This window comes from Vitis vinifera, chromosome 12 (genome assembly GCF_030704535.1).
Source record: "Vitis vinifera cultivar Pinot Noir 40024 chromosome 12, ASM3070453v1".
Classification (NCBI taxonomy): domain Eukaryota; kingdom Viridiplantae; phylum Streptophyta; class Magnoliopsida; order Vitales; family Vitaceae; genus Vitis; species Vitis vinifera.
In genome coordinates this window covers 23,980,834-24,008,582 of record NC_081816.1, presented here as the reverse complement: position 1 = coordinate 24,008,582, position 27,749 = coordinate 23,980,834, and the positions used below count along the sequence as shown (strand labels likewise).

Here is a 27,749-nt window from a genome sequence, read left to right as displayed (position 1 = left end):
AAATTAATTGTAATTGTTAATATTTAATAAATTAATATGTACTTTTCAATTTTTCATGGTCTTAAAATTTATGGCATATTTGAAATGCTAGAATAAAAATGAAAAGGAGAAATCTTTTCCGACTTTCAATTTTTGTTGTATTATCATTTATGTTGAAAATAAGGACAGATATAAAATTTTCACTTTCATGGAAACCAAAATTCATTTTTCATTGTAATTTACTTTTTTTTTTTAACGTATTATTCTCGTTTAAGTTCCTATGAATCACTTTTTATTTGTAGTCAAAGCTTTTAGCCATCGAAAAATAACTTTTCAACTTAACACACTTTTACTTACTCATCTTTTGAATATATTTTTTTTATATTTTTAATATCTGTTTATAATATCTAATAGCTTTTAGGAACGGTAACAGGGCGGAATGAGTCACTTTCATCCCAACCCCATCCCATTTAATCAAAATAATTCTCATTCCTGTCTTATTAAAAAATAAATAAATGGGGTAAGGTGGAATAAGTATAAGAATTTTAAAATTTCTTTAAAAATTTTTAATTACATTAAAATAAATATATTTTATAAATAATTAAATAATTATAATGTTTTATTATCTATATATTAAAAATAAAAAATTAAATTAATTTTAAATTTTAATTTTATATATAATTGGGGCGAGACAAGGCAATACCCCAAAACCCCCCTTGCCATCTTAGGCTGCATAAGAAAAATGAGAAGTTTTATTAAGGTTAAATATTTTTTAAATATTGTGGATTATTTTTTTGAAATTCCCCATGCAAATGGTTGATTCCTTATATTTGAAGACACACAATTAATAATTAATTGTGCATAAATTTAAGAAAATAGTCAAAAGTGCTTTTGTTATTTAATGCCGACAACCTTTTGACTAATGTTTTGGAAAAATTGTCTTTGTTAACATCCCATACATAATATTATCATCATAATAATAATAATAATTAATAATTGTGGTGCACTCACGTGATCTTTTTACTAGTACCGATCCAACTCTCTTTTTTTTTTTGGATTTTTTTAATTACTTAATATATTTTAATTATAAAAAATAATTAAAATTTCATATTAATTATTTATCAGTTATTAATTCTTTTTCTTCTTTTTTTAGATTCATCATTATTAAATTTGTCTCCGCCGTTGGTTTCAATCCCTTGTTTCATGCAAATTGCAAATTTTAATTAAAAAAATAAAATAAAATAATAATAATTATGTGTTGTGATGCATGTGCCTCCAAATTATCCAAATATTTTTGGGGCCAACTTGGAAGATTAATTTAAATTTATGTGGATATGTGTGTAAGTATGTAAAATAGAATATTAACTAATATTAATTTATTTTAAAATTTTGGAAATTGGTGGACTTTTAAAAAAAAAAATATGTCTATAGTTAACCCACTAAATGATTTTTGTTTAATATTCTTTTTTTTTGTTTTTGTCGTTTGTAAAAAATAGTAATAATTAGGATTAAATTATAAATTTCTCTTTTACAAGTTCATTTTGTCCTTATACAATATGGCCTATTTTGTCTTTTTATTTATTTATTTTTTAATTTTGTTGTCTTATTATAGAAATTTTTTTTATCTAATTTGTGTATCACTAATTTAAAATTTGTATGTTGTGTGTTTCAATGACTCTCAATTAAATTAATTTTTAAAACTTGAAAAAATTATAAAATTTAAAATTTTTTATCAAAATAATAAAATAAAAAAAATTTTTAACACCCTTTCAATGATTTTAGTTTAATATCGATTTTAAGAGTTAAAAAGAATAAGTTTATACATTTTGAGAGTAGGGGACATTGGCATTTGAGTCAAATTATTTATTTTTTATTTTTAAGAAAATTAAGATTTATAGAGTTTGTGTTTTGATAATTTTTTTTATAAGTTTAACTAGAATTAAGAAAAAATGAAAAATAGACAAAGGGTACATTAGGTTTTGAATAGAGAAATGTTGAGAGAGTTTGAACCACGTGCGTGACCCTCGTGTACATCATGCACGGCATGTGCAACCTATGCATGGGCCGTGTGTGCACCCAATTGGTGATTATACCAAATTGTAAATAAGGATTGTGAATTTTTTTTTTTTTTTTTTCCAACGAGTGTTATGAGAGCTTTTGCATGCTCACCACACAAGATTTCTAATTTCTATATGAATTCATATTTAAAAATATATTTTCTTTATTTTTTGGTAAAATAAAAAATGTAAGGCTGGTTTATTTGGAAATTTTTTAAACAATATTTTTTATTTAAAATAATGAAAAATAGTTTTCTCATACTTAAAAAAACTATTACGTTTTTTTTTTATATAAATTGTCTTTTGGAACAAATTGAAAGTTTTTTGAATTATTTTACATAAAATATTTAGGGAATCTCACATCCAAAGTGAGAGTATATTCATAAAGAGTAAATAAAAAATATTGTTTTTCATATTTAAAATTTTATTTCTAAAAATTATTGATTATTATTATTTTTAAATGATATTTATAACTATTTTATAATATTAACAATTAAAAATAATAAAATAGTAAAAAATGTGAATATTTCCTCTCTTTTTTTATGAAATTCTGCACTAAGGAGTGGCAATAAGGAACCTGTTCAATGAAAAAGGTATCATCATCAAGTGCCTTCCAACCTAACCACAAAATCTTTGTCAAAATATGCTTTAATAAATCCAAAAATAAAATAAAAAAATAAAAATTGAAGTACAAGGCCAGCATATCAAAGTGTTTTGAGTTGAAATTGGGAGACAAAGTGGGGACAAGCTTTTGAAATATTGGAGGTGAAAACCATAAACCCACTACTCCCAAATACATGAATTCAATAGTGTGAATTTGTGTTACTCCTAAATTGAAAAAAAACAAAAACAAAAAAAAATTACCAAAAGAGTATGTATGAGACATTGGCACATACTCTTACTCATCCGATCTTCCTAGGAATAATGTCAAGTTCCATTATATAAGGTTTTTCTATGATATTAAGAAATTGTTTTTGGTTATCCAAAAATAATCATTTGATCATAATAACTCTTGCTTCTTTGCATTCTTTGATTTAATTTTTATTTATTTGTACCTTTATTCTACCTAACTCTCAATTCGGCTCAAATTTCAAGTTTGATATGATTCCAAATCAGTTCTTAGATTTTCCACATGCAAATCTACCTCCTCCCATTAATGTTAGCATCAAAATCTGTACTTTGTTTCCCTTCAGACATTCCTCATCAAGGATATTTATTTATTTGCTTGTAAATTTTATTGTCTTTGACCCAACATTTGAAAGTACAAATTTCCCTATTATAATAATAATAGTAATATATATATATATATATATATATATATATATATATATATAGATAAATAGAAAGAAAGTAAGTGAACCTAAGCATTGAATCATGATTATATATATATATATATATATATATATATATATATATATATTAAAATTTTAAAATTAGACAATAAAAAGACCCTTTGTATGATTCAATCACAAAAAAAAAAAAAATTTGTGTTACTTTTAAAATATTATAATGTTAGGGTTGGTTTGTGGTTAGAAAAAAGGGAGTCTTTAGATTCCTTTGAACATTGAAAACAAAGCAATATATGCTAAGTATACTATTACTCTATACATTGAATTGTGGTAAAATGAGCTTCATTCAAAGCACCAAGCCTTCTTTACCAACAACCAACACCCCCATGTCTCTGTTCAATACATTACTAGTCAAAAAGGCTCCAAACTAAGTTGGTAGTTAGCCACTCAAAACTCAAAAGTGCCCTACACCATTCCACTCACTTTCTCACATTCCCCACTTTTCTTTTTTCTTCCAAAATCTATGGCCGAAGTAGGCATATTCCACCCATAATTACACCAACCACACACTTCCTTTACTTCTGTCATTATCCTCCTCCTCCTCGTTATTTAGGGTTTGAGGTTTTCCTTTACGTGGCATTTTACAATCCCACAAAACCATTTGTTAGTAATGGAGTCCACGCATTGGTTGTTCGTCTTGTATTATGATCCTCTAAGACTTTTATTTCCGTCATTATCATTTTTATTATTATTATCGTCGTCTTTCAAAATGTGATATTATTTAAATGCCATATGCAAATTCATTTGTTGGTAATAAAGTCCACGCAGTGGTAGATGCTTTCGTATTATTAGCCCATGCTTTGAGACTTGATGGAACACTATAGTATACTAAGCATTCCTCACTTCATGTGAAAAAGTGAAATGTATTTTGGACAACTCCCCTATGATGTACGACTTGCCATTATCCTATAATAGTCAAACCACTTTGTTTATGTTTTCTTTTCCTTTCTTTTCCCACTAACCAAACAAGCTAGGAAACATATTATTTAATCCCACAACCAACCACAGCTGAGGGGGGGAAACCTATCCTTTTCTGAATTCACTTTCACTGCAACGAAGGAAGTGGATTTGGCAAAGTCATGAGAGGAGGGATAAAGGAGAAGATTATTATAAGCTTATGCATACTAAGGATGTTCACTTTTGACTTGAGGGAGTGAATGAAATGTCAACCCCAAATGAAAAAAAAGAAGAAAGAAAAAAAAATAAAATTACAGTGCCACAAACCCTAAATGTCAACCCAAAGTTTGAAGATCCTGGGGTGATCATCATAGTCCTTAAGAAGGTAATATTATTTTTTTAACTGGGGAAGGTTAAAAGAGGGGGGGAAAAATTCAAAAGCGAACATGTGATGAATGACAGCATTAAGCGCATCACCCGCAATGGCAATGGCATCAATGGAGGGTGGGGGAGAAAGTGTAGCAGAAATGGTGGTGGTAGAAGTGATGGGTTGAGTTGAGCATAATATGATGGTACGAGAAGTTTTGAGTGTATTAAGATATCCCTCAAAATCTAAAAAAGGATCAAAGCCGACCGTCTAAAAGCCTAGGGGCTCTATAAGCCGTTTAATTTGCTCAAAACTCTTTTATCAGCATGTCACAATCTGAAGAACATGAAAAGGAGTGGTCAAAGAGGCTCATACATGAAGAATGACTCGGATGGACCCGTGGATTTGATGCTTCATCATGGCCAATTCATTCCATAATCAAGTAAAATCCCACATCTGAAATCAGAGAAATAAGCACCAAGAAGTCAAGAATTGAGAACAATAATAAGGGAATGAACAAAAATACCAATCACACACTTTTGCCCACCACACACTCACATGTACACAAAGATTCAAAAGAGGAGATATTCTATGGAATAAAAGAAAGCGCAGGCAGTACAAGTGTATCACGTATACGATCTTTGATTATGTTTACACTAGTGTTCCAGAGTGGCCAAGGGTTGAGATATGATCCCACATGATGTTGACGGTACAAAGGCCAAAACACAACTATTAGTGTTGGCTTCTAGCCTACTTTCCTCCAATTGCTGGCCTCACCACACACTAAGTTTGGGTGTGAATACTTCAAAAAAGACAACTTCATGGGCATCTCATTTGTCTTAAAGAAACCAGGGTGATCATAATAACCTCTGAGAATATATCTATGTATGGCTCAAGTCACACAACTCATGAGAATTTCATTGTCTCCCTATTTTGCATACCTGTTTTTTTTACAGCATAGCCTGGTGCACGGTGATGTGAGGCACGCACATCGACCTTTGATCGTTTGAAAGGTTTTCCTGCACAATTATCATTCGCAACAAGAAAAGAGTATCAAGGGAAACAATTTTGTTTTCTACAAGGCAGTTAAAATTCTGTGGCTGGTATGGGAGTAGATTCCTCTAACATATGAAAGCTCTATGTACTTTTCTCCTAGGGATTATTTTCTAAGTGTAGAGAGGCATCAAGTAAAAGGTATTGCTTCTAAAGAATGCTCTACGTCAGAGTGATGTTTCAAAGTGAATATGTGGATGAAGATGCATGAGAGATTATGTTGTGTAATAAAGCAAGCTCTACAGACTCACTCATCAGTCAATGTTTCCCAAAACCAACACTAGTGGCGAGTTTTCTGGGTTTAACAGTTCAATCATTTTCCAGACCTAACAACTCCTGCTGCAGTCAAAAGAACACCAAAAACAGAGCAAGAAAATACAATGCATATGATTCATATGCAAGAAACTAAAATTTTTCCTTAGGTACAATTTAACAAAACATATCCTCTGAACAAGCAATATACATTCCAGATACATACTTCAAAACTAGATTATAGAACAGCAAAAAATTGGGCATCACAATAACCCTATTTACACCAAAGAAAGCTGAGACCAACGGTTTTAGCACTTCATACTGATGATAGATATTGAAATGATAGATAGAAGTTGTCCAAACTAAAGGAACCATAGCCATAGCCATAGCCATTATAATTAAATGAAGGCATGTGAGCATGGTCCAATGGTAAAGTGATGTGAAATGCTACTTGGAAGTTTGCAGGTTTTTGTCAAAGTAGCTTAAACTAGGACTGAACCCAAGCCTATGAAAGTGGGATTTCAGTGAAACCCTACAAACAAGGAATGCTTCTCCAGCTCCCTCTCCACATTCCATTGTTGCTACTTGTTCATAAATGCACCCCTAAGACCATACCCTTTCTTTAGTAATTCCCCACTGAAGGAGCTAATAAAGGTATGGAAGAAACCTCTATGCACAAGATGATAATGGCTAAACTCAACAAATGGCTTCAATCTTTATAGCAACCTGACCCTAATCTAATGGCATAAGGTCTACTATATAGCCCTTGCTGTCATCCTGATCTCCCCTACTCATGCTACCCCTGCTTTCTATGGTGATACTTTCCCCTTTTGGATGGTGAAACATGCACAATGGTGATATCATTGTTTCCCAAGAAGAAAATAAAGGTACTTCCTTCTTACCCTTGCTTTTGCTTTTTCTTTGTCAATACATGTGGGCAGTGTTGCACAATGATTGAATACCGTCTGTAGCTTGAAATCTGCTTCACTGGATTTCAGACAAATACACCATACAGAATAATATCACTTTGAGTGTTAAAAATTCACCTAAAATCTCTTAACTATATTTAAATCAGATTGTCCAACCTAATATACATCCCAACATGAGTTATGCTGAAGATATATATCACCCTACATGTAAAAGTTCAAGCATATAAAGTAAAAGTCATGAACTCTATTATCCATAACCTCCTACAGCCAAAAGAAGTGTGGGATTGATCTCTATTATCATTCTTATACAACATGAAAAAGAACGAGGTTGTGTAATTAAAGAAGTCTGCAATGAACAAGGATCAATAACTGAGAGACAATGCAAATAAAAAACAAATTTTAACTCTCCCCTCAAACACTTATCAAAACTAGAAACAGTACCAGATCTGATTGCCATGGCTGAATAATAATACAGTAGGGTTTAAAAATTCAGGCCAAGGGCGGCAGCATAATACTCCAAGTCAAAGGAGGAAAAATGACTAGGAAGAAAAATATACATTTCTGGTGATGCATCAGTAAAAGAAATAGAGCAACCAAGGTAAGTTGTCTCATTTCAACAAAGGGTTCGCTTATTGAAAGACTCCACTGTTAAGTTGGCAGTGAAAGCTGGAATTGAGTTCAACTTCTGAATGAATATCTCAACCTGCAAAATGGATGTTCCAAAGAAAGAATTAGATTTGAATTGCAAATATTTGTGCAAGTCCAACTGAAAGTTACGAAAACAACTAAACTGGCTATTTTAATGGAAAAACAATAAGATCAGAGTTCTTCTTTTTGGCCTTCAGAAATATTCATGCTCTTGACTTTCAAATTAATCACAAATATCAGGTTGACATGCATTAATTTGGTAATGGCATATGATATTTACACCACCTCCCAAAGGAGAACCCAGCACATCTAAATACCAACCCCACATCATGCAACCCCTCGGAAGAGAGATTTCTCAAGCCCACACAAAAAGCAAGAGATGGTAATTTTATCAGGTTTTTAAATGAAAGAATAGAAACAATAGTACTATTTTTGTGGAGAGGATCCCAAACATTAATTAATTTATCGTCCTCACAGTTCATAGGCTACCATGGTAACTCATCCCCTTGCCCTCATCTATTTATTTAGGGGAAGGCCTAAAGAATTTATAAATAGTTTTATAGAAAATTCATATCCACATTGAAAAGACCTAGAGAGGGGCAAACAACAGCAACATGAAAAATTCTAGACAAGCTCTCCTTCAAAACATTAGAAGGGAACCAAGGGACATGTCCCACACTCCCACACATCAATACAGCTTCTCCCTGTGAATGATTTATCTTTCAGCTGAACTTATCTTTATGAATTTTCACCTCCCCACTCTCTCTCCTTAAATTTGTACCAGTTTTCTTTAACTTCATCCTTTTTCCAAATAAATTGATTTGAAAATCCAACACAGAATTTTCATTTGCAGAGACAGCTGAAGAGGACGAAAATGTAAAATTTTGTACTGACTTCATAAGTAAGAAAACCTCTACTTGTGATATACTAGTACAATGAAAAAGTCTAGTTATCATGCCTGATTAAATATAATTTTGGGAGGGGGAAAGGAAAGTATTCCTGATATGAATGTGGCAAATATAAGGATGCAAAGTTAAATGTATCAAAAATACTGAAAAGCACAAATCAGAAGTAAATACATTTGAGAAAAGTTATGGCTAAGATAATTAGTGTCAAGAAAGATACAACTTGAAAAAGATAACTTGGCAATAGAAAAGATAAAAGGCATCACCACTAATAAATCCTTTGACAAATTTTATGGCTCTAGAAGGGTGTGAATACTGAAAAGGATATGAAATGCAGTAAGTTTGAGATATAACCAAATGGTTTGATAGAACAATATGGAAGTTCAGTGATAGTGGAGTAGAAGGGAGGTTTTATTATATTTTTACCTTTTATATGACATGAAAAAAAAATAGATTTAGAGGGAGCTATCCCTTTTCCCTTCCCGCAATTCCCCCAGCTATGGTGGAGAATCAACCGATTAATTCCACAGACATCAATCTCCATGGGACCACCAAGAACCATCCAAAAAGAGGTCCTGCTAAGGCACTTTCAAGGAGAGGGCAGCGCTAAACCATGGAAGTGAAGAAAAGGAGACTGCAACAAACTCGGCAGGAATAAGGACTGCAACAAGAAATGGACAGCAGAGAGAATCAATGATTTGAGCCACTGAAGTGAAGAAGTATACCTTGAGTGACCTTCCCTTATTTCTATTTTTTCATGGTTTTCTTTATCATGTACAAATGAAGGGGTTGAAACCAGGAAGAAGCAATCCGTAGGCCTTAATTAGTCAGCTTGCATATAGGAAGGTAAAGGGAGGTAGCATGGTTATAGCATGGGCAGGCAATCACCTGTTAGTGAATTTCTATCTTTAATGGTAGTCATTCATCTAATGAGAAAATAGGGGCATCTACCCTTCTATTATATGACAAAAAGGCCTTGTCACAAGCTATATCCAAATAGCTTAATAAGCCTAGGGAGGCACATGCAAATGTAACTGAACCAACCCAAAGACAAATGAAGGGTTCTGTCAACGTAAGGCATCAGTCTCCTATCTCTGGATTAAGCACTTCACCAACTACTTCTATTAGTGTTTTCTTCTTCTGGTTGAGGAGTTTGGGTTCTGCCATCTATCCCTGCTTAAGAAGCACTATGCCAGGAGAATGTGGAACAGGTTATCCCAGTTGGTTGCTTTCTGTCCATATAATGCATAGAGCTCTGACTGCCGGTTGGGGAACTCACTTTGCAGGTCAGAACTATTGGAAGACAAAAGAGAACTTATTTAGACGAAAAGTGTGCCAGTGTCATTACCCCAAAAAACCCTACACTAACATTCTTTTCGCTAAGAGTATATAACAAAATAGAGTGAAAGGTTCTCCCCCAAAACCAAGTGGGTGAAAACAAGACAACTCAGTTTTCTGTCACTATTGTATGATGCATCTAATTGCAATTTTAATCCAACTATTGCTGCTAGATGCTAGATTAAGTTGATGTTTTTGGTAAAGGATATAAATTGAACAGATTTCTTAAGTACTTTTCGCCTGCATATGCTTGGGGGGGCGCTTTGCCTTCGTAACCTTTTCTCCAGGTGTATGTGAAAAAGAGGGGCACCACTGCTAGCATGAAAGTTTATCATTGAGTTGAACCTAGGAATTTCTCCAACAGGTAGGTGAACAACAGAATTTCTTTCTCTGACCCCTCTCATGCTTAACCAAATAACTGAAAACAAGGATTTGCTGATTCAAAGCAAGCTCCCTACAATCGCACCCTAGGAGAGTCCTCAGAGATGACAGTGAGATACAAGGGATACACTATAAAGCTGCCTGTGGCCTTCTTTCACTAGAATCTGACTTGTTGGCCAAAATAGATATGATAAGGCAAATGGTGATGAAGACTTAATTGAAGTGCCAACACCAACTGAAGTGCTGACACTACTAAAACAGGATTGACATGTAAGAGGAAATGAAAGAGGAAAGCAATTGGAAAAGAGTGCAAGCCAATTCCCTGTCCCAATCATTTGGGTCACCTCTAACAGACACAGCATACAAGAGCATTGAATGTAGCTATTATTTTAAGTAACCTTCTTTGAAATGTGAAATTCTTTATAATAGACTGAAACCTTAGATTTAATCAGGTTACAGACAATGTGCATACTACATAAGAGGACCTTAAAGATTTACTTGTTACAGAATTTTAGCTTACATATTCTTTCTGTTCTAAAGCCTAACACTTCCAATTAACAGAACCTTATGGCAATGGTATCATCATTTTTTATATACTGTTTCCTCTTATTCTATTACCAAATCATTTCCCAGGGATGAGAAAACAACAAATTGATAGATGTGCTCATTCACTTATTCAAAAATGTATATTACCCATGTCCAATATTAAACCATTTCATTCATATTTTTAGCATTTGACTAGAATCTCAACCATGTTTCCCCTCTAATAATAAAATGATGAAATAAGCAAAATAGTAAACCTAGTGCTCTAAGTGAGATTTCATATTTACCCTTTTAAAGTAGACTGAACCCCTTGTCCTTAACAAAATCTTTTATATTTTATTTGTTTCCTTTTTCAAAAAAATAAAATGAATCTTCCTAATCAATCTCAGCGTAATTTCACATAATCAAATTTCACTGATAAAGACTACCTGGCTCAAACAGCCTGAAAAGCAATGTTGATACTATTCATAACCAAGTACAAATAAAAATATGAGAATTTTTGCAAGAAATTATACTCTGTACCTGCTGGGATATCTCAGGCTGCGAGGTGTAAGCATTTGCCTATTACATCAATGAATAAAATTAGTTTACATTTCCCATTGAATTTGGATTTAAAACATATTTTTGACAAGCAAATAGAAAACATAGTGGATCTTGTGAAAAACATTAGGATCATTCTGCATCCCATTTGCTCCATTTTGGAATCTCAAGGCATTGAAGCCATATATTTCCTTGAGACAAAAAAATTACTCTTGAAATTCTAAAAATTTTCCTAAGAACAAAATGAATACATTTTAAATTTATGTGAACCATGCAAACAACTCAAACTATTTGACCAGAATACAAGTTGACCCTACCAAAATGTTTGTATTCCCTGATTCATATTCAAATTCAAGCTTCTCATCATCACTTTGAGCATAAATTGATTGGAGGGTAAAACGTGTCACTGGAATTCCATTAGGACGTTGGTGATCATCCATTACAATCTGCCCAAACAATGTCCCAAAATGAGTAACATAAATATCAACTAACATGCCAAAAGTAAATATATAAGTTCCATCCATGTTACATGTGCATATTAATGTGACAAGAATGCATATAAATTTACACCTATATGATATTCCTATCAGGGTGTACAAATGTGATAAAGAAGAAAACTTGATATATATATTTCTCACTAATATGGAGGAGAGAGTGTTATAATGAATATGAGGACAGAAGAGAGTGTCATAATGAATATGAGGACAGAAGAGAGTGTTATAATGAATATGAGGACAGAAGAGAGTGTAATAATGAATATGAAGAAAAGAGAGTGTCATAGTGAATATGAAGAGGAGAGTGCTATAGTATGCCTTCTGGGCATGGCAGGGTGTTTCTCATTGCTGGCTGTCACTTATAAAAGTAAAAGCTACTTGAAACTTATAAGACTCAAAATAAAATATCAATGAGCTTCACCTTTTTTAGCTTAGCTTCAAATATGTATGTAAAACAACGCACATCTAAATGCATTATATTTATCACTACAAATCCAAAGAGACTGATCCAGTAGTTTAAGAACTGACCCCATAGCCTGCCCTCTTAACTGATTTCCTACCAAGATTTGATAGTTATACTGATAACTCTAGCATGTATATGCTATCTCCCTCATATGTCTCCCAAAAATCAGCAGTTAGGATATTAGAAAACATGGTAAGAATCATTCAACATCCAATATGAAAGTTGAAGTTTATAGCATAACAAAATGCAGGACAGATGAACTGACTATGCAGATAGTACCTTGTAACCAAAAAGTTCACAACATGCCCTTCTGAAAACTGAAATTCTATCAGCAAAAACAGTCTTGTATCTGTTTCATTGGCAAAATCAAAAGCTTGTGATTATGATCAAATTGGATCACAACTAAAGAACAGAATACACACTGAAAATTTTTCACCAACCCATCACCTTTCCTCACGTTTCTCAAGTGTTGCAATTTGTTCCTTGAACTGCACTATTTTTCCAGCTACATAGGAGTCTACCAGTTTCCCAGAATCAGCTGGAAGGTCAGCAAAACAGCTAATCAGTATGAGAAGGGAACTTATTATTTAGTGATTCAATTAAGAAGGCATATCAAACACTTGAAAGAAGAACATTGAACAACAAAAAGCTGTGTGGATTATGATTCATGAATCAAATATAGTTAACATGACAAAACACCACTAATTACATAGGACTTAGAAATTTATTAACTCTGCAAGCTTGAATGGTTGTAGCCAGAGAAAGAATGGACATCAAAATATGTATTCATTCCTAAAAGATGGGAACAATCAAGTTAGTAGAGCCAATACATGAGGATTCAACTGCCAAGCCTTGACCATGATGAGAAAAAAGATCAAGATCAAGTAGGTTATAAACAAAAGGATAAGAATTGATGAAAGCAATACCAATTATCTAATGCACATGCAAGAATGAAGCTATAAGTGGGACATATAACATAGATCAAAGTTGAGAATGAGTTCTATTTCAACAAGCAGAGTCAAAACATTCCAGCATCATGAGCCACATGATTGATGCAGTCAAAAGGATGCATAATTTGTACAATTTTTCCAGATTTTTCTGCATATTTTAGGATTACTAGTTGCCTATAAAAAAATACATATTTTAGGAATAGTAGTCAGCTTTTGCCTATTAGCAGTCATTAAAAAGCTTCTGAATTGTTCAAATTGTACAGAGAATAAAAATCTTAATAGATATATTAGTTAAAGAAATTTGGTTTTGAGAATTTTTTAATCTAGCATTTTGGAATTCAGTAAGTTTAGGAGTCTCCTAGGGTCAAGGTTTTTCTATTTAAGTGGTACTCTGGTATTTTTTAACCAATTTGAGTAAGAAATGAATTTTGGTCTTTATTTTTTTCCTTCTTGTTTTCTTTTGAATAAATCCAACAATACATCAAATGTGTGACAGCCTGAAACATGTGCTAGTTTGCGTAATAGTTAAGAGATATTCAACTTGTGATCTTCAGTGAAGGAAAGCAATTCCTTGCTCAGCCAATCAAGTTGCAGACCAGTTAGCTGCTAAGGAGCAAAACACTTTGCTTTTTTTTTTTTTTTTTGTTGGAGACTTTCTTCCTCCTTGAATATGTATAGCTTTTGCAGTGTGTGTACATTGCTTTGTCTGCTTATAATCTATGAAGATAGGAGTAAGTTTTCTGAAGCAGTAAACATTTCTACTTTTTGGTCAGCATTTGTATATCTTGGAAGGATTATTAATCCTTCTTTGTATTTATCATTCAATGAAACAAATATATATTGTTTCTGCTATAAAAATAAATAAATGAATAAAATAAAAAAGGAAAAGAAAGAAAGAGTGAGAGAGAGACAAGGAAAAGGACAGAATAATATAAAGGGTAAAGTTTAGGGTGAAAAGACATGGAATACTAAGGGCTTATCTGGTAAGTATTTTTGAAAACAGTTTCAGAAAATAATTTTTTAGATTAGTTTTAAAAATTGCTCTCTGATGTCTTATAGAACAAAAGTTTGTTTGGAAATCAAAAATGTTTGAAACCTATTTTCTATGTTTTCAAATATGGTTTAAAAAAAAAACTATTATATGTAGTGTTTTATTTGTAGTCATTCCCCATATATGTATAATTATTTTTAAAACAACTGAAAAAAACTTAAAGATGTTCTCTGAAAACATCCTATTCTTTCTTTTTAAAAATAAAAAAATTGTTATGTGCTTTCCTGTTTTTTTTTTGTTTGGAGAATAGAAAATATTTTCAAAAACAATTACCAAACAGGGCCTGACTTTGTGGGTTTTTCATGTTCATTTATATGCTATTTGGAGGATTCAACAACATCAAGTTGCAGAGAATCTTAGGCCCAATGTTTGTCACCTAGGCTTATTGGTAGCTTTATTTCTATTCTTCTAATAAGATACAAATGACTTTACATAAAAGCTAATAGCGCAATGAGAAATCTTCAAGGATCAAAGCTCAAGCCACAAGCATGCTAACATAAAAAAATGAAAAGATAAAACAAAAGCAAACTCAAAAACCAAGAACAAGAAACCCATTCTAAGAACAGTAAACCCATTAATTAAATAAATAATAAAAAACTCTGAACTCTTCAAAAGTCCAGGGTCCCTTTTTAGCTAGGTTCCAACCTCTTGATTGCCTTGGTAGCAATCTAAGATCCTTTCCGTCTACCAATGCCAATTAGGGTGGTCTAACTATTATTAACACAAGGCTCTTATAATCTTCTGTATTCAAGTAGAGGAAATGACAGTCTGCCAATTGGATCAAAAAACAAATAAATCTTCTAAAGAGCATGCATGTCAGAAGTCAATATTTTACCCAAAAACATATGAAATTTGACAAAAAGCAGCAAAGCAGAAACAACGTACACTTTCTTAGCAATTTGTTGCTCTAGAACAGAAGTTTTTTCAACAAGATGATTAAACCCCACAAGCTATGTTCCATTTCAGAAGGGATCACAAACAAGGAAATGTATGTGACAAGTGACAACATATTGCTCTACATTCAAAAGATAAGCTTGTTACCTGACTGTGTTTTCAATTCTTCAATAGCTTCTAACTTCTCCTTTGCCTTCTGCAACTCGGTTTGTAAAGCCTCTATTGTTTGCTTTGCCTCATTATCAACTGCAAGAGTATTCACCATACGCAAAACTTTTGTATTTGTAGCAGAAAAGTCACCATGACCCAACTGCAGAAAAAATGGGGAAAACCAGAGAAAAAAGGTCTTGAATATCATTAAGACAACAAGCAGTACCAACATGAGGATCTAACATTTAATGGCTCCCAAACATATGCAAGATAAATCAATTATAACTATTCCATTTACTTTTTTTTTTTTTTGAACAGAAATTCCATTTACTTATTTATTCATAATGTTCTTTTACTATCATCCCACCCATCACAAGAGTTGACACCAAGCCAGCGTAGGTCTAATGAGGACTCAAGAATTTAAATACTTAAAAAATAAAAATAAAAAGCACCAACAAAGACTCAAGATTTTTGCTTCAACCACTTGCTCAGATTTCATAAAAAGTGACAACCACACCTAAAAAAACTTGTATTGTATGAGTACGAGTTAGTCAGGAAAGCTCATAATGCAAATGATCTCTTTTTAAGGAAGCACTCCAGTCTTCATCAAAATGAGTGGTAAATGTGTTAAGACCAGAGAAACTATGCAACTACAGTTTCAATCATCCCTAGACACATCACTCATATGTTCAAATACATTTGTTTTTGGCACACGTACCTTGGATTCCAATAAAGAAATCTCAGAACGAAGCCGATCACCCTCCCGCTCTAATGACTTTATTCTTCTCGCTTCATTATTTAGCTTCTCGTTGAGCAACTTTATTTCATTGAATCGACGATTATTGACTTCTTTTTGTTCACACAAATTGTTCTCCAATTCCTTAATACAGTTTTCCTTCTTGGCAAGAGATAATTCAAACTCCTGTTGTTGCAAACCAACAAAAATAGACTGTTAGGAAAGGCAACATAAAGAAATAAATAAAATAGGTATGGGCCCTGCAACCTGAAGAAGAGTGCCATTCTTCGTCTCATCCCCTGCTTCAACATTCTTCTGCTTCTTCAATTCATTAATAGCATTTCTCAATTGATCTCTTTCTTCAGTAACCAAACCAAGCTGCAATCAACTATAATTATTTACCACCCATATTTTTATTTTTATTTTGATAGGAAACGACAAAGGAATATATTAATAGAAAAAAGAAGTACAAGAGAAGGATGAGGAATCCTCCCACCAAAGAAAACTAAACTACAATAATACGAAAACAAGAAAATTATTTACCACCCATATTAAGCAAAAGAAACACTCAACACAGCATATCAGAGTAACCATAATACCCATTAACTAGGCATCTCAAAGCAACAATAATACCACTATCATCAGCCAATGATGTATGTCATTTTCTCCACTGCTTGTATTCATAAAGAAGTTAGGACATGGCAAAATGGTCCATATCTTTCTATGGTCAACAGATTAGTTTGAAGCAATGTTTCCTAAGATTAGGTTATACAAGGGTTAAATGTATCTTCAAAAGACACACTGGCCTATTCCCCTAAACTGGAAAATAAAATAAACAAGGCATGCAAAAATTGGACCCAAGCAATCTATGGCCTAGAAATTATATATAGCTTAATAGCTAAGAATGAATATGCAAGAAAACTATAACAAATCACACTATACTCCAGTATGGGACTTAAACAGACTTTTGGTCATACAAGAACAATTTAGATGAAAAGGCCCCTATTATATGCCAATGACCAAGTTAACATATATACCGTTTCTTTTCATATACTATTTGTTCAAACAAGGACCAACGACAAGCATAAAATTGTTAGCAATGTTTTAAAAGGCCAAAGGCAATCTTGAGGCATTTTGCACAAATGAGGCGAAGCGTAAGCCTTGAGGCAGAAGATGGCATAAACCTTAACGTAAAATAATAATAATAATAATAAAATAAAATGAAAATTAAATGCTAAGAAAACCATACAGTGTATAATAATCAAATTAATTATATATCATTTTCAATAGCTTCTAATTTAGTTTTTTTTATTCTCTTCTAAAATCCAACTCTCTCTCAGGCATTTATCAAATATTCTTCAAAACTACCATCACCATCGCTAGTAGGATCCTCTAATAAATCATAGTTATATCCAATTGCTCTATTATCCTCTCCACCAATATTAATGTCAACCCAATTTTCTTCTTTATCCATTAATTACAATGATCTTTATTCCTTTATCCATCAATAATAAGATAATGATTACATGTAATCTCAATCACTATGATGACCCACAATTCTTTTATTTCTTCTTCCTAATCTCTCCCTTTCATTTCCATTTAAAGGATTAATAAGTAGTTAACTAAGCCCTTATTTTTTAAAAGGTTTAACCCTAATCTTAGATGCAAGACAAAACTTATAATTATATACCAAAACCCAGTAAAAGCACAAGTCATTACAACCAATGAATATTAAGACTTAAACCTCTTAACAAATGTATTCAAAAAGCCATAAAGACCCTAAACCCATCAAAACATTTTGAATATTTGAGGCTCAAGCCTCAATTAGGTGAGGCTTAAGCCTCATTTACCCTCTATTGAGGCTATAGCCTCAAGGTTAATTTGCATAGCCTCGCCTTGAGGTAAGCATCAATAGCCTTTAAAAACACTAATTGCTAGCAAGGCCCTGTCCTCCATTTGTGATGTTTGCATAAAATATATTCTTCGGGTTTGCAATTTCTCTATTTATCTCTCTAGTGTAGCAAATACAAAGGTTGTACTTCTATTTCAAAGCTTTTATTGAGAAACCATTTAGCCATTCCTTGTGTCAAGCCAAGAGAAGAAAGACAACCCAAGGATCAAAAGATATCCACACTAAAGTAGCTACACTCACTCAAGGGAACAAAGAATCACAAACAAAATTCAATAATAAAGGAGCTCTGGTTGACCAATCCATCAACTGTTTTGGCAGTTGAGGCATCCTGTAGAATAAGCAACTCAACTCTCTCAAAAAAGATCCAAGATTTTGCTAATCCAGGCACCTCATTTCCACGCTTCCTTCTTCCTATGTGCAATTCAAAATAGAACAACTGCCATATCCCCTTCCACAAGAACAAACTGAAAAAAAAAATTATAGTCTAGAACAACTAAAATCATGACAGCCCAAAATTATATCATATTATACTTGCCATCAATTCAATCCGCTTAACCTCCGATTTGGATACTTCTGAACTCTCTTTGGCCGATGCAGCCTCAGTTTCAGCATTCTGTTTAGCATGTTCAGCAGCATCCAGAGATACCTCCATTTGTTTCAATCGTGCATTTGCCTCACCCAACTTCATCATGCCTTCGATCACCTCTCTGCATTGTAGTACTCAGCGTTAGGAAATTAGAACACTTGCTTGCATGAGTAAGTAAGATCTAGCCACAAAACTAAAGAACATAATAGTAGCTTCATTATCATGAGATCCTCCCAACTCTTGACTGCACAGAGGTATAGACATATGCATGAAAACATGACCATATCCTGTTTCATTCAAACATCCATGTCTGTTTGTCTGAGCTATACATGTATGAAACTATGCTTAATGATTGCCTCAAAAAAAGTTCAAGATATAAAATTAGTGGCCTTCATTATTTTGGTACTTATGAAATATTCAAGATCTGCATTTAAGCATAAACTCACATCAATTGATGTATGATGCATCGTCCTAGTGCACATTAACAAATACCTATAAGAAAACAAAAGGAACATGATGCATCTGCAGTTCAGGCCCAGAATGAAACGTCAATCACAACAACAATACACATGGCTCATCTAAAGTAGAGAAGGCTCCATCACTAGATGGTCCTGCCTAGGACACAGTCCATGTCAAAAAAAGCAGCATTGTCAGATGATTATGGAGCACCAAATTCAAAGACTTACCCCTTTACAATAAAGCAATCTAAAGAAACAAAGAGAATAGGAAGATTTTAAATTTGGTCACTTTCTGGGTGTTTTTCTATTTTTAAACACACTGCGTGGGACCATTGACTATCTACTTAAAATCCACATATTAATAACCTAAAGCTCTTCACCCAAGGCATTTGCTTAAATGTTAAGCAAAAGCTTTAGCATTTAAGTGACTGAATATATTCACACCCTCCCTATGACCAAGACAAATCATCCCTCCAATTATAAGGTACTGCACTATTGTCTCTAATAGATTACCTAATTCTAGAAATCAACTATAAACAAATTATTATATTGCAAAGTCATGTACACAATGCAAGTGATCTAGGCGTAACTGCTCAAATAATAATTAATGCAATCAAGGATATAAGTGGGAGCTAGAAAACATAATAAACAAATGTATTAATGAAATCTTATTATATTACATCAGGTCATGAATTCTAAGGCTCTATCCTAACAGTAGGAGGATAGGAAAATCATATACATCAATTAATCATGCAAGAATATTAAGATCTATGAATTTTGGGTGAAAGTGGCCTTTGACCCAAACAAAAAATTTACTTTGGGCTTTGTGTTGAAACTATTGTTCAAGATAGTCTCCTTCTATTATTTTATTTTTTATTTTTTAATTTGAAACTGTATTTCTTCATTCTCCCTCCACCGGCACACCCATTACTGTGACCATAGTTTATATAATTACAAATCCTTAAGATCACCTAAGGAAACAAACCATCTCAGTCCTATGAAATATCATGATGTCTATCTTAAGAATATCTATCATCACTTGTCTTAATCAATAGTAATATAATCCATAGGGAATATATGACCGTCTTAGGGTCTTAACCATAGGTCAAAGGCACTGAAGACCTCAATACTATTTCACTATTCTTTATAAGTTGAGAATCCATGTAGCATAGTAGTGAATTATGACTACCCAATAACCAATGTCATGTTCAATGTGTAACCATACACACTAATATACTCATCATGGGCTAACCATTAACAAGAGAAAAACATGTAACATGGGCGAGGGAGTGTGGGTGGGGGTATGTGCCTCCCTACCCCTCAGCTCAGCTGAAGCCCCTCTTTACTAAAAAATAAATCAACCCAAAAAAAGAGAAAAAGAAACAAAAAATGTTCTACCACTCTAAAAAATAAAAAGAAAATAAATTGCACTATTTTTATTAAGCTAAGTTTAATATTTTAATTGATGAATTTTTGCATATTTTTTAAAACTAAATGTCTAAATAAAAGCTCTCACTTAAGCAAAATCTTTGAAAGCATTTCAAACTACATCATTTATAAAATATTAAAAATGAAGAAAAAATTAAAACATAGTACATCAATCTTGAAAAATAAAGCTTCTTCTTCCTAATTTGTCTTGACATCATTTTATTTTTATTTTTTTGCCTTTTTTATGACAAAAATATATATTAAAAAAATTATCATTATTTTATTTTACTCTTTGTCTTCTTTGAACTTTTATAAAATAAAATTTTCATACCAAAATCATTGATTTTTTTCTTTTAATTATTGAAAAAAACATATTTAATAACATCAATGATGAGATTATTCAAATATAAAAATTTATCAAACAATAATAATAATTATTGAATAAAAGATCATTAATTAATTTTTTAGTTCATTGTTGATTCAAATTTCTTTAATGTTCCTGTTATTGTCAAGAGTGCCCCTATGAACCAAATTCCTGGCTTCACCAGTGAACAATAACATACTAAAAAGACTAACACATCTTATCTTGTAGCAAATTTTGTCTTGATTACACTAAAACTGCCTAATGAAGAATTAAAAAAAAGGAGATTCAGACAGTGAATGTTTTTCTTTTTTCAAATTTTTATGAAGTCCTTTCATTTCTGGGTAAGTTTAGAAAACAGATCTCTGATAATGAAGCCAAAAGAATTGAAAAGAAAAAGTTTGGCACATACTTTTGTAGAGCTGCAAATTTCATAGGTACATCATCAGAACATGATACACCAGGAATGTCTTTAACCATCAATTTCCAAGACAACAACTCATCCTCCAACTTCTTCATGCTTAGCTGGATCTCCGGTAATTTAAGTAACTCTGACTCAGCCCTTTCTCTGCGGCCTTTCTCTTCCAATAATTTCTCCTTCAATAATTCAATGTTTTCATGAGACGATTTCAACTTTCTCGCCTCTCGCACTTCAAACCCCTGGTAAAAATGTCGATGCAAATCCATCAAATTCACTATATGGTTTTATTAGGAAAAACATATGAAAATGCCAGTAGCGTACCATGAAAAATCAATTAATAAACCATTTACTTAATCTAGAGTAGGTCAACACCCAAAATTCATGGTTAGAACATAAGTAGGGATTTTTATCCAAACGTGAGAACATCATGTTCAATGCCACAGGAGAATTACATAAAGTACCAGGGCAATGCATTACTGCCTTTTTGATAGGATGCTAACAAGCACTTTGAGCCTCAACACAACTTCCTGTTATGAGCTTTGCATATTTTTGTATTTTTCCTGTCTAACTAAACATGTTCTTTTGCATGTGCAACTATAGCCAACCTACATTTTTAACCTTAACCACTGGAGAGTAAAGCTGAATTCACATTTTTCTAATCTTAAAAGTATGAAACATTATTTTGGTCACATGATGAGTTCTGAGACTGAGCAGGTATTGATTGGCTATCAAAAAAAAAAAGTTATCAGTTGGTATTGATGCTTATATGACCAATTCGTAAACTCTCCAAGCTTCCTAATGTTTCTCTTTGTCTATAAAATTCTAGAAGGCGGCAAAGAGGATTCAAGCAATCCCCACACCCACAAAAGAGAGCCAAGAAGCATCAACAAAGAACCAAAAGAAAGAGAAATAAATTCCCAATCACCAGCATAGAAGCCCTAGGCACTTCTCAGAAAACAGAGGTTAAAACCAAATTAAACAGATGACATTTAATTTTCCCCTTAACTCTATTGACAATTTGACATAACTCTCCTAACTCACAACTCTAGCACTTCTTTACTTCAGATGCATAACTGCAAAAAAGGAAACCATTCAGAAATAAAAGCTGCACAATACTATCCTCAAGCTTGCAAACAAGCTGTAGCTGAGAGGACCCATGAAACAAAGAACCAGTCACAAATGCATGATCTGGGCCCAAGAATTTACAGACCAAACTCAAGACTGAGTAGTTCAAGGTGGCCTGAGCCTGAAAGAAGCATTAATAAGCCATTAGGTATAACTATCAAGAATATATGGCTCAATACACAGCCTGGCTCAACATGTTTGCAACCCTGTCATCCCTGTTTCCAGGGGATAACATCATTTAGATTGTCAAAATAACAGAACCAATTTATAAATATGATACAAATAAATAAATAAACATAATAATTCATTGCAATAGGGTAGAATCTGTAAATGGTACAATTATGTTAGCAATGATGTCAGCTACAGAATGAAGAGTTAAGATGCTAAATATGAGGGAAACAATGCATGAGAAACAAAACTTACATAGTTCCTCAGCTCCTCTTGCAGATGCTTCACCAAAATATCAGACTCCATAGAAGTAGTAACTTCTTGAGATGTACAACTCGATAACTTCTTCTCTGCTTCACTCTTCTGGTGCAAGCACTGGTGAAGAGATAGGGAAAATAAAACTATCAAGTCATTTTCTAATGAATGAATGAACTGTAGAGAGCCACTATGTATGCTCATATAAACAGGCATGCTAAAAAAGAACCCAGCATCTATACCAAACAAAACTGCTTTCGGCATCTTGGTGAAGCAGTCATCAAAAGAGGACACACAATCAAGATACAAAGAAGGAACTCCAGTCTACCACAAACAAAGGAGTATAATGAAAGTTTGGGCAAACTGTAAAGTGCCAAAGATTAAAAGCTACAAACCTCATTAAGTTGGCTTTTAAGTTCTTCCAGCTGCTCTTTCAGTAGCTCTGATTCTTTCTCAGCATTATTAGCCCTGCATTCCATTCTTTCAAGCTAAAAACAAGAAAATCTTTAAAAAGTTAACTACTGATAAATATTTAGACAAGGACAATTTTTAATGAATTCAAGAACAAAATAGCCACTCACATCTGCACTAATTCTAGAAACAGAAAGCTTTGATTCTCTTTTAAGCTGTGCAAGCTCATACTGAAGACGCTTTTTTTCTCTTTCTATGCTCTCAGAAAATTGGCTTAGTTTTCCTTCCAAAGCACTTGCTTTCTCCTCAGCCAAAGCTGCTGAAGACTCAGCATTCTTGCGAAGGTTCATTTCATTTTGAAGCTTTCCCTAAACTCAACATGGCACAAAAAAGGGTTATTCTGTGAAAATGGAAACCTTGAAGAAAATATAGAGGCAATAGAAACATGCTCCATAAAATATAATAAAGGGGCCATTGATTTTAAGAAAAGATTGTGCACATTGGAAATAATAAGTTTGATAATTCTCCAATTAAGCCACTATTGTCGACAACAAAACTAATCATTCAGGTGGTATCTCCTGTCAATCGATCAAAATCCTTTGACATAAAAGTCTACATGATTGTATTGTTTTTTGACTCATTCTTGAGAACCATTAACCAAAGAATCATTGTCCTTGCCAACCCACAATATTCTCACTACTAGCTCTGCAAATGACACAAAGATCCAAACTAAGCACTTTGCATGGGCTTTTAAATTGAGGACTCTCTTTGTTGTTAACCATTTCATAGACAACCAACCACGAGGCACTTTGACTTCAAGGAAATTATTGTGCACAACAAAAGCATTTTGAGTTCATGGGAAACTAAATCACTGGCCACAATTTGGGGTCAGTTTCAATGAATTTGAACTTCTGATTCTCCAGATGAGGAGCAGGAAATGAAATGGAACCAAATTATCTCATTTATCCATGAAATGGAGCCAAATTATCTCATTTATCCATTCTACAGAAGTAGGTTCAAGCAAACAAAGAACTGAAAGAATTTGTACCTCAAGTTCACTATATGACTGTATTTGTTTTTTAAATCGTCCTTTAGAATCATTGACCTCCTTCAGAAGCTGCTCTTGCAATGCTTTTTCACGCCCTTTGACAGCAGCAAGTTCTTGTTCTGCATAAAAGAATTGATCTCGAAATTTCTTCCTATCAGCCTCTGCAACAAGTAGAACAAAATAGATGGCAGCATAAGTTTACACCAATGAATGTTCTCATTTCTCAATGACATAATCCAAAGAGAACTAAAAAGATGGAAATGGCTATGGCAAAAATGGAGGGAAAAAAAACTTTCCAAACTGACTCCACACACTCATGAGCAACTGAACCAGATTCCATAGATTATAATACAGTGGTAAAATGTATCGCACATAAACATTCACACTGCATTAATGCTATTTTTCTTCAATTTAATACACATTTATTGAACAAGAAATTTGGTTAGTAGGAGTAACTATACAAACAATCATTTGAGGATGCCAATATTGACGGCATATTGTACAGGCAATCAGTGAGGTGAATTACTTCTGACAACACAAATAAAATTTGTTGGAATGCAAAGATACAAAATTCAAAAGATTAAACAATAAGTTGGAACCATCTATTTCATAACGCACCAGCTTTGCAGAAGTTTTCATTCGATGCCTCCAATCTAGATTGATAATCACGTACCTGCTTCTCTGCACTGTTTAAGGATTCCAGAAACTCAGCTTTAACCTGCAAAATGACAGGAAAAACTCTTCTAACACATAAATAACATATAACATAATTGATTGGCATTTATTATTTAGAATTTCTAAATACAATTTTTTCATGGTTTTTTTCTTCTTTTTTTTTTTTTTTTTTTATGCCCTGATGATAATTGAACTTGGAATATCTTGTATCCCCACTCCAACCATTGCCACTTGAGCCATGCCTCAACTCCCAAATCCCAATATAAACTATGCATTACATATCTCAAAAGGAGTAAATAGGGCACAATGCAAGTGAGTCTGAGACATCTTGTCTACGAGATGCCTTCCATTAGTTGTCTTTAGTCAGGGTCATATTGCTACTTCAGAAAGCTATTTCCAAAGGATTCCTGGACTTCTATAGTAGCACTGATTTTATTATTAATGCTGGTTCAAAGATTTTTTTGGGGGAAAATGTGTAGTAGGGAGATCAACCTCTTTAGCCTTGATTCCCGAATCTTTTCTCTAATTTGTAATCTTCAGAGTCCCTTATTTCTTCCATTGTAGACTATTCTTCTTTTTCCATGTCTTAACTTTGAACTTTCATTTAAGCTTATATGACTAGGAAATTGATGAGGTCTTAGAGCTTAAGTCCTCTTTGTATTATGTGTGTTTATTGCCTTCCTTGCTTGATGAGAGAATTGGGCTACTAACTTCCTTAATTTCATTTGGAAATCCAAAGTACTGCCTCAAATTAAGGCCTAAGGCTTTACATGGTGGCCAACAAAGAGGTCAATATCAATGATGAGTGGCAGTTGAGGAAGGCAGAAATGTGAGCAAGGCAGAAACCCCTTCAACTGGTTTACTCAAGTAAAATTTTGATGGATATCTTTAGATAACCTTGGACAACCATGGATTGGCAGTGTGCAGAAGCCTGAAGGATCACTGTGGCAGAAGCCTGAAGGATCACTGTGGCATAATGTTCAGATTCTTCTCCAAACCTACTGGATATGGGGTTAGCCCTAGAGATAGAGATCCTGGCCCAGTAGTTATCTCCAATCAAGAAACAGTTCACCATTATCATATATAGCTAATTACAGACTTGATGATGATTTCTGTTATTCTAGCTCCATCCATCACCAAGCCTAAGGAGACCCAAAACCAAATCTAACAAGAAAGACTACTCCTAAAATGCAGCAAAGCTCAAGCCAAGCCAATAACCTCATAATTTCCCAAGGAAACGCAATCAACACCTAGCAATTCTGCATTCTGCTCAAACAACAATTGCACACGATTTTTCAGAGTTACTACCATGCCACTCCGTTGTTGGAGCTTGGTATCATTTAGCATTACTAGCATAGTCTTGATCCAATATAGACCCTTATTTATAACAAAAGACTCGTCCAAATGAATGTTTTAGTCCCATCTTCACATAGGTTACAAAGAAGGAATTCTGAACCAAACAATACAGTCTTCCTTTTCATGGACAATTTTTTTCAATCAAAATCTTTGAATCAAATTATTCAAAATAAATTAAATGAACTAAACATCAAGAAGCTCCAACATTCATAATCCAATACAAAAATTGAGCTCCACTTTACCAAATTCAAGCCGAAAAAACACACACACATCAAAACCAAAAAGGAAAAAATCAGAGCAAAATTGGTACCATCTGACGGCACTGGTAAGTGCAGAGCATTTGCTCCGACGGGCCGTGCGACGATTCCGGCACCGGATCTTCGTATATCACCAGGCGGCGATCAGAGCCGGGGCTTTCGGGAGCTCTGGAATCATCCGCTCTCCGTTTTCTCGGTGGAGGCGTTCTCAGAATCATTCTCCACGGATTTCTAGGGTTTCTCTCTATAAAATCGCTGTTTCTCTCTCTAAAAGCTCCGGACTGTGAGAAAAATGTTAGAATTCAAAACTAAGGCGCCATTTTTGTGTTTAGAAGCTTCTGGGTTGAGAATTGGGGGATTTCTGGATATGGGTTTATGCGTGTCCAAACACTCAATTTAAGGATTGGGATTTGTATCCTTGTGTTTCCAAACATATGGGATGGTGGACCCCACATCAGGAGTTTTATAACCTAATAATATGATTAATATCAGTTTAATTAAAATTACATTTTACAATGATTTTATGAAGTGTTTTAAACATTTCTAATACTTGAAATAAAAATTTTCACATATAAAAAATATTAGAAACATTTCTTAAAATCATTATCCAACACATTATAAAAGTTTATTTGATAATAATTCTAGAAAACACTTTTAGTTTTTCTAACATTTAAATTTTTTATCATGTAAGTGTTAAATTATAATCATTTACAAACGCACTTTAACACTACAACCAATTATTTAAATATTGATCCAAATATATTCCATATTTATAAATATATTTGAAAAAACATAGTCTATTTAAGATTTTTTTATTAAAACCATTTAATTTTTTTAAAAGAATTAATAACAATATGTTTGTAATGATTATAAAAAACGCTTTTAACCTAAAAAAAAAGTATTTGAAAAAACATTAAAAGCTTATTTAGGAATAGTTTTATGTTTTTAATAATAGAAAATAGAGTGTTTTCAAAAAAATATCTTTTAGTTGTTTTCTTTTATTTTCACTTCTTTTTTTAAGCCTATTTAAAAAAATTATATAAATATATAAAATGATTAAAAATAAAGCATTATATATATAAAAAAAATATTTTTAGAAGATATTTAAAAATGTTAAAATCATTTTTAAGTTTTCAAATAGATTTTTGCTTTATAAAAATCAAATAACAGTTTTCAAAAACTATTCCTAAAAATTAATTTTGAAAATTATTTTAAAAAATAGTTACTAATTAGGTGACAAAATTTTAAAAACACTTTAAAAATCTAAAAATTCTTTAATATTGAAAAATCACTTGTAATTATGTTATGGGGA

The 27,749-nt window shown here is 32.9% G+C and overlaps 1 protein-coding gene across 1 annotated transcript; it reads right to left on the bottom strand.

Moving 5' to 3' along the window:
• Nucleotides 1–7,198: 7,198 nt before the first annotated feature.
• LOC100262667 (mitotic spindle checkpoint protein MAD1) lies at nt 7,199–26,822 on the bottom strand. Its single transcript, XM_002269217.5, has 16 exons — nt 26,491–26,822; nt 24,768–24,867; nt 24,150–24,310; nt 23,272–23,469; nt 23,086–23,178; nt 22,691–22,810; nt 21,134–21,381; nt 18,424–18,595; nt 16,244–16,354; nt 15,959–16,162; nt 15,238–15,400; nt 12,643–12,733; nt 12,475–12,544; nt 11,556–11,684; nt 11,221–11,259; nt 7,199–7,586 (listed from the first exon to the last, which is right to left on the bottom strand). The coding sequence occupies exons 1-16, from the start codon at nt 26,653–26,655 to the stop codon at nt 7,497–7,499; spliced, it is 2,154 nt and encodes a 717-aa protein (XP_002269253.1). The 5' UTR covers nt 26,656–26,822; the 3' UTR covers nt 7,199–7,496.
• Nucleotides 26,823–27,749: the final 927 nt, after the last annotated feature.